Here is a 14,529-nt window from a genome sequence, read left to right as displayed (position 1 = left end):
CTGATGGGGAATGAAAAGGCTACTGCGATTGTGAGGGATGTGCCGCCCCTACACAACCCGTCTCTAGATAGAGTTGCTGAGGCTATTGGCGGCATCAACATTAATGTGAGTCATGTGACCGTCCAACAGTACGCTGACAAGCTAGCTAAGGATAAGTAAGTACTCTTCACATCGGTTTCACACGAAAGTATGGAATAACATATAAGAGGGAGTCAATCCTTTTACCTTGGACCATGGTTTTGGGTTAAGTTGGAGTTTCCTATCTTATATGCTTATCAATTTGGACTCGAAAGGAAAAAGGAAAACAAAAGGGATGGTGGGCCGGCCCATGGCTTTGGGTTGCCACTCGAAGTGTGTCGTCCACGAACGTCCGATTCAAAAGGATGGATTGAAACAATCCCACATCGCTTTCACACGAAAGTGTGGAATAACATATAAAAGGGAATCAATCATTTACCTTTGACTATGGTTTTGGGTTAAGTTAGGACTTCTATCTAATATGCTTATGTATGTTGAACAAAAATGTTCTATTCATTTGACCAATTTCTTGAGGGGACGGGGCCACACTAATTCAACTGATGCCTCGTCGCTAGCATTTATCCTTTGTTGCCTTCACTCCAATGGGGTGGCGACGCAGATCTCTGTCTCATCACCCCTCCACTCGCAGGAAAGGATTAGTCATCACTATTTGTTGAATATTAGCATACTTGGGTGTGCTTTGTGTGTTTTGAAATGCGACTTTTGATTGGCTAGCCGAGGGGTAGAGGGACAGCCCCCCACCGTCGCTTGCCTTCGTGACCCTCGGGGGATGGGACAATAGCAACGTGTAATGTCGTCATCTCGTCCCCCTGAAATGGGACAACCTAAAGTCCCATCTCAAAAGGAATACGAAGGGTTATCGCTGACAATATGCTATCTACTAGAGAGATACACATTCATCATCATCAACTAAATTACATTACATCTACCTGCGTTAGGTATATACTCTCTCCGTCCTATAAGAATATGCACTCTTTACTTTTTTGTCTGTACACAAGAATATGCACTTTCTAAATTTAGAAACTATTCTCTCTATTGGGGTGTGACCCATTTTCCACTAATAATACTTTAATTACTTTTTTCTTTCTACTTATCTCTTATTTTACTAATTGTGCATTAAAACCTGTGCCCACTAAAAATGCATATTCTTACATAACAGAGGGAGTAATATGTCAGGTCCATAAAAATATTTTAGTTTAAACACGGGTTTTGATCAATTATTTTACTAGTATATTGTGAGTATGAGTGATAATAGAATATATATCCCATCCTTTTATTAGTTAATTTTTGTTAATGGAGTGTGTTTTTCATCTTTTACCTAAAAATAGAATTGATAGATGTAGAAAAAAAATGGCCGAAATGTGATGAAAACATTAGTTGCATTACATTATTTAATCTCATTTCATATTAAGTAGTTCAATTGATTTTATGAAGAACTCAAGACTTTATAATTAATATTGATTTATAGAGAGTAGTAATTTTTTCGTACACGAGTTCAATTTGGGCTCAAGCATAAGTAATGGAAGGAGACAGATGGCATAGTACTCAAGACTTCTATAAAAAAAATTTACGAATCTTTTAACAAGAGTGGTGATTTTCTAAAGGAATCGGTTCAAATCGAAAAACAATCGAAGACAGATGGCATAGTACTAAATCTAATTCAATTAATACTGAGGTAAGTAAAAAATTATCAAAATCTTGATAGTTTGTAATTTGGAAACTCTTTCCAAAAATAGAAATACAATCTTAGTTTACGTTGTAAAGTTCAAAAATATAACCCTGACTTTCCTTTATATTTCATCCAAGATTCAGACTTGAAACTCAAGCAACTTTAAAATCTCCCTCCCTCCCTCTCAATTCTCATCCTTCAATCTCACCGACCGCGAGATCAAGATTTCTGATTTCTCCTTCTCGTATTTGTTTATCGAACAGAGCTTCTTGAAAAATCAATGGCTGCTCATGTCCGAAACAACACCAACACCGATGATGGGTTCGCCCTTTTCCGCGGAAGAAAGACTGCTTGCAAATCCAAGGCCCCAAAAGGCATTGTTATCAAGAAAACAATTAGCGTTTGGCCTGAAACCATGTGCTCGCACAATGGGAAGAAGCGGAAGTTGCAATGCAGTTCAGAGGAAGAATTCAGCAACAAAAGGGGACGGCTTCCTGATTATCCAATTGTTAATGGCTATGAATGTTTGGGGAAGATCAGTTCGGGCTCGTTTGGTGTAGTCTACAAAGTTCAACACAAGCATACCTCCCAAATATGGGCTATGAAGAAGCAGTTTAGTGGTAGTGGTAGTTTTCTGTCTGAGATCAACATCCTTCAATCTCTCGGCGGCAAACATCCCTCCATCATTGGATTCAAGGAAGTCTCAGTGGATGCTTGCAGCGGCCTTTACTTGGTGATGGAGCATATGGACTTTGATCTGAGAGGATACATGGTGAAAGAGGTCCTCCCAATTCCTCAAGTCAAGATGTTGATGAAGCAATTGATCCAAGGCGTCAACTTTCTCCACCAAAACCGAGTTCTGCATAGGGATCTCAAGCCCTCCAACATCCTTGTCAACAAAGGAGGAGAGTTAAAGATATGTGACTTCGGGCTGTCGATGAGGTTTGGGGAGGAATCTGAGTCTACTGTGGGGACATTGTGGTACATGGCGCCTGAGCTGCTTCTTGGAGAGAAGAGCTATTCGTTTGCGGTGGATATGTGGGCGGTGGGATGTGTAATGGCGGAGATGTTGTTGAGGAAAGTGCTCTTTAGAGGGAAATCCAAGGAAGATCAGTTGCACGAGATATATTGTATTCTTGGTCATCCAGATAACAACAATGTTGATGCTACAATTTCATCTGCAAAGTACATGCTTTCTGATGATGGATTTGATCTCCTAAAGGGGCTGTTGACTTGTGATCCAACCAAGAGAATCACATCACAATCTGCTTTGAATCATGCTTGGTTGGCTGATGGATTGACTCCTACTCAATACATGGAGAAACCGAGATTTTATATCTCTTAGTTGGGGAGTATATAAATAGTGGTGGTAGTGTAGTTGCTGCTTAGCTAGCTACTGACATTCCATGTATTTAGTATTCTTTTGGTGAATATAGCCATAATTTGTAAATTTGTTTAAATATGAATTCAAGAATCCCATTTGTTTCTATTATAATATTTGTGTTTCTTCCTTTATTCCTCACTGAGCAGAATCATGGTCCACCTTATCTTTATCATCGCTCTCTGAACTTTCCTCCTCTGTTCAGTTCATAAAAATTGAATCTTGACAATTTGTCTATGCCTAAAAGCTGTGAGGAAATCAAAAGTGGAAAGTAATTGAGGCACAGATTCAATCCCAGAAAAGGGGCTTCTGTGTTTGCTACGAAACCCCAAAACAAGAGGTTTCATCTCACAACCCTCATGTGATTTGAGGCACAGATTCAATCCCAAAAAAGGGGCTTCTGTGTTTATAATTGATAAAGCTGTTAGATTTGTTTAAAAAATGTTTGGTTCTTATTTACTTAATGATCAGTGTTATGTGGATTCTGACACTGCCTAGTGTAGTTGAGGCCCAAAGAGGAAACTGAGGAGGATGAGTTCTATATGATGCCAGATTGGCTTAGGGATGGTGATAGAGCTGGTGAATTGGTGTTACCTTGTCTCCCAATGACCCAACGTCAGTTGATGAACTAAGTGATCAAATGGGGTTGACTGGTAGTGGAGGATGTGAGGATGATTTGCTCCCAATCAAAAGGGCTTCTTGCTTTGCCATCAAACCCAAAACCAGAGCTTTCATCTCACAACCCTCATGTGATTTGAGGCACAGATTCAATCCCAAAAAGGGCTCCTGAGTTGATAAAGCTGTTAGTTTTGATAAAGAAAGGCTATGGAGTTGCTGTTTGTTCTATGTTATGGCTGCTGAGCATTATGGAAGTGTGGTTGTCTCAGTTCTGTTTTGAGGGTTTGCTAATCAGGTAATTGTGTTGGTTTAGTACTGCATATATTACTGTTAGAAAATCTGTGCTTGTATAGTGGTGCTGCTTATTAATGTGATGCTCTTAAAGATTTTGCTTGTAGTATCTTCCACGAGTTGTTGAATATTGTTCTTTTCATATGATACAGTTTAATTGATTAGCAAATATTTCATTGATCAGAGAGTGAAAAGGGATTGCATAAATGATAGTAATTGATTTGAGGTACAGATTCAATCCCAAATACAGTCTTACTATTTCAATTGTGTTAAAATAAGAATAAAAAGGTGATAATTGATTAAACAGTGAGTAGTTTATGAGAAATTCAGGCAACTCTTCTGTCAACATTCTTCTCCACAGAAAAAAGGTGAATGTGTGTAACTGTATGTGTGGAAACGTGTTCTTCTGTGTTTGTAGTTGATAAAGCTGTTACTTTAAAAAAAAAAGAATTTCAGAATAGGAAATTGAGATTTGCAAACATAGGTGTCGTTCTTGTAACTCAATTGAGTTTTTATTGATTATTCACCATATATAATCACTGCAAATATTTTTAACAAAACCTCATTAAAATAAAAAATAATCACAAGTATTCATTCTTAACCAATAGTAAATCTTCTCTTTTAATTAATTAAAACAATAAAACTCACTAAAAAATTTATACTTAAATACAGGCCAAAAACAATGTACATTGACAAATGTAAATCTGCTATCATGCCAATCTTGATCATCTCAGGGCTATTTGGTAGCTTGAGCTGATGCAGCAGCGTCTGCGAGCCTCATATACTTGCGATGACGCCTCTCTCGTGCATAGACCATCCAAAATACGAGAGATAACATGACTGCAGCAGAGACCTTCACCAAACCAATGTACACCAACTTGCTGTAGAGTCTCAAATCTGGGCAGTGATCCTTGTGTATTGTGGCAAAGGTGTCTCGTACAAACGTGCAGTCCACTAGGTCGGTCAGGAACGGCCCATAATGGTACAGCCCATAGCTCACATTCACAGCTCCACTCATCTGATCATACATACTTGGCATTAGCCGCCCCACTGTCGTGCATTTGTTGTTTGCAACTTGACATTCGAAATTCTTCCAAACCTGTATCATACCCAATTCGTAAACCTGACTCAACCTTACTAGTTGATCTTAGGAAAAGGATGAGCAGTTTACCTGTGTTGCATTTGTGAAGCCAACTTCACCCGGAATGCATGCTTTGCGGTCTGTCTTGTCAGGATTATACGGATTGCACAGAAGAGGCACCAACGGACCAGATTGGTTGTACGACAAACGTCCAGCGATAGGAGGTAGGTTGACATTGGATACATTAGCGATGAACCCATTCACAAGGTGAACCACTTGGAAGGTCACTTCTTTGCTTTGGGAGCGTGCTTCTTCAGCGGTAGCTGTGTCCACACATGGGATAATTTTGTCCAATGCAGTGTGAGCCGTTGGGTTAACGACCCATTCGTTCATGGCCACACACGTATCACCCATCACACTAAAATATAAGGAATATGCCTAGTTAGCATTTCAAACAGGAAAGAAGGAAAAATTCTTTTCTATTGAAGATAAAAAGATCGAGAAGATGGCACTTACTTGTGAAGAACAAGGAATACGCCACACAAGATGAAAGTGAGTGCAACGAGGATCCAACCGATGATGACCAATCTACAAAAAATAGCATAGGGCTTTAAAATTGTACTGTATAACTGAAGTTAACAACAGGTTTATGTATGTGACATATGCTTGAGTTTCACTCACATGTAGACGAGAAACTGTAGGCCTGAAACGGATAACACTGCACCAGATAACACAAATCAGCTAATATCAGCAAACTTCATTTGTTTGGAAAAGCACCATTAATTTCAAGAATCACAAATTGAAGGAATCAGATACTTACAGAAACCAAGAAAAGCAAGGGTAAGCATTACAGCAGCTACTATAATGAGTATCAACCCCCTGCAAGTCGTAAAACAGACCCAAGGTAAAAGATATATACGACATTGAGAAAAATATGAACGAACAAAGCAATTAGGTGCAAGATACTCACACAGTATCCAAATAGTTGAATATGTCATCCTTATTATTCTTTGTTGCACTTTCAAGAGTGTCGGCAGCAGAGGTAACCAACGCGTTGACATTGTCAATGTTGCTCTGCACATCTTTAGGAAGAAAAACTTGACCTACTCCAACCGTCTTAGCATTAGTGAGATAATTCGAAAAACTTTTCAGATTTCCGACAGTGGAATCTGCTTGTCCCAGCACATATTCTAATGTATCTTTTGTACTATTGTGAAACTTCGCTTGGCCAGTGTATAGAACAATAGCACCAATTCTGATGCACGGGTAAAAAAGCAATAGGAATGAGATTCAACATGAAGAGTTCGAGCATAGATGGCGTAAAATTTTAAAAGGAGAAGGCTTACATTGCAGCAATTGTGAACAGTGTCAAAAGAATGAGTGAGAGAGCATAGGCAGCGCGTGAATAGCCATAACTGCGACGTCTGCAGCAGCAGACATACATACAAGCCAGCAGCAAGAAGACCCCGAATAGCACAAACCAGAAAGCAGCAACAAGAAACAGAGGAGTGCCAGTATAAAGCACAGACTGCATCAACAGAGAGAAGAGAAAACAAAAAATTCCAAAATAGAGAATTAGGGTCCATTCGAAATGTTCTTATTTATTTTACTAATGTTTATAGACGCAAACTAACAAATTTCAGACCTTGCAGAAGCTAATTAATCTTTAATCAAAGACTGAGAATTGATCTCTTTGAACAAATTTTATCTATTAAAACCTTTTAGATCTCCAATGAAGCAGCAGTAAACATTATTTTCTTAGACATTGAGTCCCAATTTGAGTACATAAGTCCAGAAAACAGAAGGACCACTATCTCCAGCCCCAAAAAAATCACAAAAATGAGGGTAAAGAAATCAAAATCCATGGTAGCTAGTCAACTCTAGTAATGCTATGCATGAATAACATGACTACATGATGTTGCTGGTCAGCAAGGGACCACTCCTCCACCATTTGACATAAACTTAATTCCAACAACAAAACCTAATGAAACAGTCATATACAAGAAAATAATATTATATCCAAAGCTCTGTTTCAAACACAGCACAAAAAAAAAGCGTTTGCTTATAACTAGATTGCCTCAAAATTCGGAAAAAAAAAACAAATTTAAGCAACATAAAACACCAAAAAAAATAGAATTTCTTACAGCAAAGTAATGTTTATTGGTGATATTCCAGCCTCCTGTATAGTATCTACGGTCATCAAGCGGATCCTTTCTACGCGTTCTCTCCTTAGCCAGCACTAAAACCGTTTCATTTTCCAAAACAGAGCGCCGCGCAACGACGCCGCCGCCGATTGCCGCATCCGCTGCAAGTCATATCAAAAGGGTTGTCAGATTAATAAAAAAAATGAATTTTGACAAAATCCCAGTTGATGAAAAGTACCAGGCGATGAGAAGAATGTGAGGAAGAAGAGGATTAACGCTGCTAGAGCGAGAAAAGAAGAAGCTTTGGTGTTGAAACTGAGCATCTTGGCGTTGGGGCGGAATGTGGGTGTAAAATTGTGCGTAAATAAAAATGGGTTGTGTGTGTATATTGATTCGGAGTGTTGGAAGGAAGCTCTCTGTCTGGTTGGTGAAGGACGCGGTGGACTGGTTTGGTTGATTATTTTCCAGAATGTTTTACTACTAACGTATGTTTGAAGAGAAAGGAAATAAGAAAATCTGTGTAAATGGAATGTAGCGAGTGAGTGGCCAAAACGTGTATATTACTAAGAAACTTTTCCTTTGTTTATTCACATATCAAAACTTAGGATAACTAATATTTTAATGAATTTTACTACACATACGAAACAAAGGTCAACTATGTCTGATGGAATAAAATAGTTTGAAAAACATCTAAGAAAATGGAAAAAAACATTCAAATAATGTCAATATCTGCTGAAATTTTATTTGAACTACCAGTATTACTTAGGAGTAAAACTGATTTAATTTTTATACTCCCTCCGTCCCGGGCTACTCGCCCCTTTCCTTTTCGGCACGAAGATTAAGGAATGAGTATATAGGAAAGTAAAAAATGACGGCTGTAGGTGAAAATTTTTACTAAAAATGGAAAGAGTGCAAGTAACTTGGGACGCCCAAAAAGGAAATAAGTGCGAGTAGTGCGGGACGGAGGGAGTATGATTTTAATTTACTTTGTTGTACATTTTGCATTCTTAATAATGAAAAGAAGGTATTGTTTGTTAAGAGAGAGTGTAGTAGGGAAATAAACATTTTCTCTTGTTATCATTACTTGAAACTCGGCATGTAGTTAGAGCATCTCCAAGGGAAATGGTAAATAAAAAAGTAAAGGAAAATAATTACCATATTTACTTTTTCTTCATAAAAATTCATGCTCTAATGGAAAGGGTATATGAGGAGGTATTATACCTTCTTTCATTTTGAGAAGATATCTTTACCTCTTTTTGGTATAAATAATAAAATGTTAGTTATTTATATTTGCCTTTTTAATTTACCTTATTTCCTTGGAGTACATTACTTTTTAAGATGGTATAATTATCTTTTTGAGAAGGTAAATGAGAAATATATCTTCTCAATTTACCTTTCTCCCTTGGAGTCTGGAGATGCTCTTACATTGATTGTTTTTTTTCACTAGGTATGTAGTTAAATATTCCGAATTTATCATTTTAAAATATTTATCACTGTTAAATTTTTTTTTAAGTGGATTTCCATTTTACTATTTTCATTCTATCTTGTACTATAGGAGTATTTTATTATGAATCTAAACAATTATTTTTTTTCTATCCACTTTTATACATTTATTAAAACTTATGTTAATCAAAATATGACAATTCAAAACGAACGGTTACAATATTATTTTAGTAAAATAACAATTTCACTGTAACCAAATAACGAAATTTAGTATGATTCGGAAAAGAATAAAGGATTAATTTTATAGGACAAAAAGAGTGCCCAAAAAACGTGGGTAAATATTTATAAAATTAAGAAAAATAATAATCTCCCAAAAGATGCTCCACAGATGTATTAAACTCAATATTAAATATCTCACGAGTTTAGTAAGATTTCAATTCACGAAAGTTTTCCATCTATCTAGTGTGTAATACTAGTATTAAATATCCCATTAGTTTAGTACAATGTGAGGTAGATATTTTATTAATAAAAAAAGGTGTCACATTAATAACAAAACAATTAGTTGATACGATAGATTACGTGGAACAAATAAGGAATACTATGAAGATAAATATTTAATAATTAAAGTTAATTTCCAGGTGTTTCTTTCATTAATTACTAACGCGTTTTTACTTAATTCATCATTGCAAACAATTCCGCTACCTGTCTTCTACCATCTGTAGTCTTTCTATTTCAATGTACCACGCATTCGTGCCATCATAATTTTTGTTGAACTTCTTCACCTTATATAACATTTCTGTATCTATTTAATTGTGTGTTGACGATTATGTTGTTCCTATGTGTATACGCCCCTGCTAATAATCGTCTTTCCATTTCAAAATAACACAATTTAATCATATATTCTTGAAAGTAATTAATTAATTTTAATATTTTAATTATAATATACTATTCATTAAATTTGAATTAGTTTCAATCTATTTTTAATTGTATTTGATTATGCTTATGACCCACTTATATTTTAACATCGGCTAAGTTTTATATATAATTAATTAATATTGCGATATATTATTATTAATTATATTTTTACCATTCCCTAAGTTATTAGTAGTATTAATTAGCAACAAGAAAAATAAATGGGCCAACTACACCAACCGCAATACTAGACAATTAAACGTCATTTCATCAAATAATATACTCCATATAAACGTAAGGTATATCGTAAAAGTAAGCAAATTAATAACGTAAATCTTGCATAATGTTTCGAGAAGTCATCTTAATTAAGATGGTATAGGGAGCTAATTAAGCAAGCTATTAAAAGAGGGATAAAACGACGTTGCTTCAATAATGTGATGTACTCCTATTGGGTCATTTGCATTCATTTTATTATTTCGATTACTTTATTTATAAATATACAAAATTATTTGTCCATACTTTCAATCTTGATTCTTGTTGAAATTAGTTGCAGTTTGATTTAAACAAATTTGAATTAAAACATTAATTTGACGTTGTAGGTAACGAGTAATTGTCATTGTACTCTAAATAATTCGTAACAACTAAATGGCTGGTGTAGTTAATAATGGCAAATGGCTCTTAATCATGTTTATTTAATTATTTATATCTCCCATTCCTTAGCCTTTTCCGGTTATAATATTGATGGTAGATAATGATCAATAAAAACAAGTGCAGAAAGAAATATTTATTCTTTTGTCTAACCATTTTATACCTTTTATCGAACTAATTTTTATAGCACCACCAAGTTCTATCAACTCGACCACTCAAAGTCCAAAGGATAGAAGTTCGTAGTACTATTTTATTGAATTCTGAAACTCAAGTTGCATTATACGATTAGCATAGCTTTAGAAATTTATATTTTCCCCCAATTTAAGATAAAATATAGTACTCCAGCATATATATATATATATAGGGTTGCGTTAAAGATAGAACCATTCTTAAGTGTAGAACCTAGAACTCTACATATTTTATTCATTGGATGAGGAAAAAATGACGGTCAAGATTAAAAATCATACATATTAGACTATGTTTTCACGACATTCCGGACTGAACATGTGAAAAAACTCACATGTTGATGGAAGAATGAATGAAACGAAGAAGAGTCCATGCATGCTTTATTTTTTCACTTCTCTGCATTCACCCATTAATAATAGTTTTGGTTGTAATGGGAAGTTGTTGTGCAAATCAACACCATTGGATTAAAAGATCTAACGACCTCCGTTTGGCATTTGTTCTACGTTTAAGAATGGTTCTACGTTTAAGAATGGTTCTATCTTGATCACAATCCTATATATATATATATATATATATATATATGGGAATTAGAGTTGTAAATGAATCGTAGAATTCCGCTTAATTCAAAATTTTGATACTCGTATTTGGAAATTCTGGATTCAAAATCGATTACAAAGTAATCAAATATGCAAATAAAATTGTGATATTCAATTTTATATTTTTAAAGAATGGGAGAATAAAAAGGTATTCATGTAAAAGTGAAATACGTGAGTGACCCAAACGAGATTTGGATTCAACCAATGGACAGTTAAAAAGAGCCTTAAAGATTTGTTTTCCATATTATTCATTCATGTTCTCTATTCATTAAATGAATGCAAGCTTCTTTAGCCCAATCAATAAATTATGTGCTAAGCCCATTGAGTTAATATTTTTTGAAGCCCAAATGTTAAAAATCAATATCCAATCAATGTACTCGAGAGTTCTTTTTTTTCAAGGGATGTGTACCTCAGAGTTGATTTGGCATTCTTACTGCTACTCCCTCAATCTGTTAATATATATCTCATTTTAATTAGGCATAAATTTTTAAAAATATATAAAAAAAATTGGATTGAAAAAATTAATGTTATACTCCCTCCGTATTCAAAAAATAGAAACATTTGAAATGTCATGAGTTTTAATGCACAATTGGTAAAGTAAGTGAGGAGAATTGGTAAAGTAAGAGAGATGAAAAGAAAAATGAGTAAAGTAAGAGAGAGGAAGAGAAAAAGTAGTGGAAGTAGAGTTAGTGGATTGATAGGTCCATGTCTTAAAATAGAAAGAATCTAAAGTTTATATTCTTAAGGAACGATCCAAAATGGAAATAATTGTTATTTTTAAAAAATGGGGAGTATAAATCATACTTTATATTAGTATTATAATAACAGGCGAATAAAATGATTAAATGGAATGAGAATTCTACTAAAAAAATAGAACAATTAACAACGTACATATTAAATTAAAATAGAAAACTGAGACACGTAATAGAGGATGGATATAATATTATTTTTGTGTAGTCATATTATTAATCATTTAAAATAAACATCACTTCCGATTTTAAAGTTCAGCTACATCAAATTTTGTGAGATATATGTAGCACCTAAGAGCATCCACAACCGTGCTCTTGCCAGCGGCACGGTTGTGAGCCCGACCCCACTTTTTCTGCCTGCTCTCTGGCAAGAGCACAACACCCACAACTGTGCTCTTCCGTAAGGACGAGCACAATTAATTTAAAATTCAATTACACAAAAACATTTTCATAATACTAAAATTCATTAAAAAACCACAATAAATATTACAAATTACAAATAAAATAAAAAGGACATAATTAAAATCCTAAAAATTAAAAATTACATAATTAAAATCCTAAAAATTAAAAATTACATAATTAAAATACTAAAAATTAAAAATTACATAATTAAAATCCTAAAAATTAAAAATTACACAATTATTAGCTAATATTACCCGAGGAAGACTACGCATCCGGCGGCACCAACCCCAATTGTTTTTGGAGACCCAATATCATGGTCTCGTGCGTTTGAAGTTGTGTGGGGGTCATAGATGACCTATCGGCCATATTGAGTTGGGCCAAAAGGGCCCACAACGAGTTGTTCGGGGGTGAAGGTGGAACATAGGGTGCGGGTTCGGGAGCGGGGGCAGATGGAGTCGGGGCGCGACGGCGTTCGGCCGCCGCCTTCTTCCTTCCTTGCGGTCGGCGTCGGGAACCGCTTGGTCCGGCGTCGGGGCTACCCAAGTTAGCTTCGGCGAGTTGGCTAGCCACTTCTTCGTCGGCGTCGGATAGGGATGCCGACCGTGACCGTTTGGAGGAGCCGCTAGAGGAGGATGTTACGCCTCCCAGATACTTCGGGTGCGTCCTCGTTTCCTGCCAAACATTTAGGTACTTGAACGACTTACCGTTCATGGATTGGTAGGTGCTCAGCGCCGCAGTGATGATGTCGACCTCGCTCCGGCCGCTCCCGGCATTCTGCGACTCCTGGAGGAAATAGCCATTGAACTTGCCAATTTCGTCGTTGGCTCGGCCGATGCAGTTGCGCACCATACTCTCGTTGCGCTCGATCGTTCCCGGCGGCCGGTTTGCATTGTACCGCCGAGAGACGCGCCACCAAAAGTGATCGCCGGATTGGTTCGTGCCAACCACCGCATCTTCAGATATTTCCAAGTACGCCTTGAACAATCTATCCATCTCCGCCGGTGAGTACAGTGTGCGGACACCGGCGTGAGATGGAGGAGTCGGAGTTTGGGAAGGGACGGGAGGCCTAGGCTCCGGTGTCCACCCGTATCGCCCATCGGAGCCACCTTGGTCGTCGACCGGGTATGGCCGGTAGCCACCCGGAACGCCCGAATCTTGGGTGAGAGGAGGGGCCGAAACGGACTAGGAAACGGTTGTGAACCGAACCATTCGGGGTTTCAACCGTGGGAGCCGCTTGGGTTATCGTCGTGACCGGACATAGTGGTGTTGTAGGGTGTGAGAGAATGAAGATGAAAATGGATATGATAGATTGAAGATGAGAATGGAGATGAGAGAATGATGATGAGAATTGTGTAGTTTGATGTGAATTTTTGGGAGTGAAATTAGGGGTATTTATAGATGAAAGTGTGTATTTTTGGGGTAAAAAAAATTAAAAAGTGGGAAAAAACGGTTATAAACGGATATAATTTTTTTGGGAAGTGATTTTTTTTTATCGGTTTTTTTAATTTAAAACCGATTTAAAAAAAATTTAAACACAACGGCTATGCCGTTGAAGAATGAGGGCGCGCCACGTCAGCTGCTCGCTGGCACGGCGCTGCTCGATGAATCGAGCAGCCCCTTGCCAGCGGCGCGAGCGCAGCGGCGGCGGTTGGCGTCCGTGCCAGCGGCGCGGACCGCCGTGGCGACGGACGCCACCGTTGTGGATGCTCTAATACATATTGGATAGCGCGGACCGCCGTGGCGACGGACGCCACCGTTGTGGATGCTCTAATACATATTGGATATTGTAAAGAATCAATTGGACATATATAATTAATGATCCAAGATCTTTGCTATAAGAGTTGCAAATTGTCTCCCTAGATTGAAAATCCAATCTAATCATCCAAAAGCATAGGAACCTTGAATCACTGGCTACATATTTAGGCAAAGAATCTCTATGTTCAATCAAGAACCTCAATATATTTAAACAATTTAAAACCTTTTTCAACTGTCTTGATAACTAAAACAAGTAAAAACTCAACATAGAAAATTCAACCTACAAAGTACAAAGGCAATGTATATTTTGATTTTACTATGTGTTGTGTCAAATATACATGATTACCAGATTTTTGTAAGTGGTGTTGTGTAGCTGTGCCAACAATTAGCTCTCTCCTCTTATTCAGCAGTTTATACTTAAATGCAACAATGTCCTAGTCTCCTACCTAGTAGTAGTAGTATTATATTTTTAAATTCAGAATCATAGGTTGGGCAACTATATGGACAAACTGGTAAATGATCAATTAAATGGAATTTTTCAATTTCAATCAGTTTTAGCAACACCATATAATGATGATTTCATAAAATTGACACTCCTATCACAGTATCAATCTA

The 14,529-nt window shown here is 36.7% G+C and overlaps 2 protein-coding genes across 2 annotated transcripts; one reads left to right on the top strand and one right to left on the bottom strand.

Annotated features, from left to right (window-relative positions):
* The first annotated feature begins 1,988 nt into the window (after nucleotides 1-1,988).
* LOC121804275 (cyclin-dependent kinase G1-like) lies at nucleotides 1,989-3,053 on the top strand. The gene has a single exon (XM_042203779.1). The coding sequence runs from the start codon at nucleotides 1,989-1,991 to the stop codon at nucleotides 3,051-3,053; it is 1,065 nt and encodes a 354-aa protein (XP_042059713.1).
* A 1,542-nt stretch (nucleotides 3,054-4,595) lies between these two features.
* On the bottom strand, nucleotides 4,596-7,748 carry LOC121802173. The gene is made up of 9 exons (XM_042201761.1): nucleotides 7,462-7,748; nucleotides 7,224-7,384; nucleotides 6,426-6,607; nucleotides 6,050-6,334; nucleotides 5,900-5,958; nucleotides 5,761-5,797; nucleotides 5,596-5,667; nucleotides 5,170-5,497; nucleotides 4,596-5,097 (listed from the first exon to the last, which is right to left on the bottom strand). The coding sequence occupies exons 1-9, from the start codon at nucleotides 7,544-7,546 to the stop codon at nucleotides 4,735-4,737; spliced, it is 1,572 nt and encodes a 523-aa protein (XP_042057695.1). The 5' UTR covers nucleotides 7,547-7,748; the 3' UTR covers nucleotides 4,596-4,734.
* Nucleotides 7,749-14,529: the final 6,781 nt, after the last annotated feature.

This window comes from Salvia splendens, chromosome 5 (assembly GCF_004379255.2).
Source record: "Salvia splendens isolate huo1 chromosome 5, SspV2, whole genome shotgun sequence".
NCBI classification, from domain to species: domain Eukaryota; kingdom Viridiplantae; phylum Streptophyta; class Magnoliopsida; order Lamiales; family Lamiaceae; genus Salvia; species Salvia splendens.
This window is presented reverse-complemented; position numbering and strand designations above follow the sequence as displayed.

Coding starts and splice junctions, on each gene's coding strand:
- LOC121802173 (XM_042201761.1), bottom strand. CDS start 7,546: ATGCTCAGTTTCAACACCAAAGCTTCTTCTTTTCTCGCTCTAGCAGCG. Junction 6,608..7,223: donor CCAATAAACATTACTTTGCT/GTAAGAAATTCT, acceptor CTGTTGATGCAG/TCTGTGCTTTATACTGGCAC. Junction 5,798..5,899: donor CCTTGCTTTTCTTGGTTTCT/GTAAGTATCTGA, acceptor TATCTGGTGCAG/TGTTATCCGTTTCAGGCCTA.
- LOC121804275 (XM_042203779.1), top strand. CDS start 1,989: ATGGCTGCTCATGTCCGAAACAACACCAACACCGATGATGGGTTCGCC.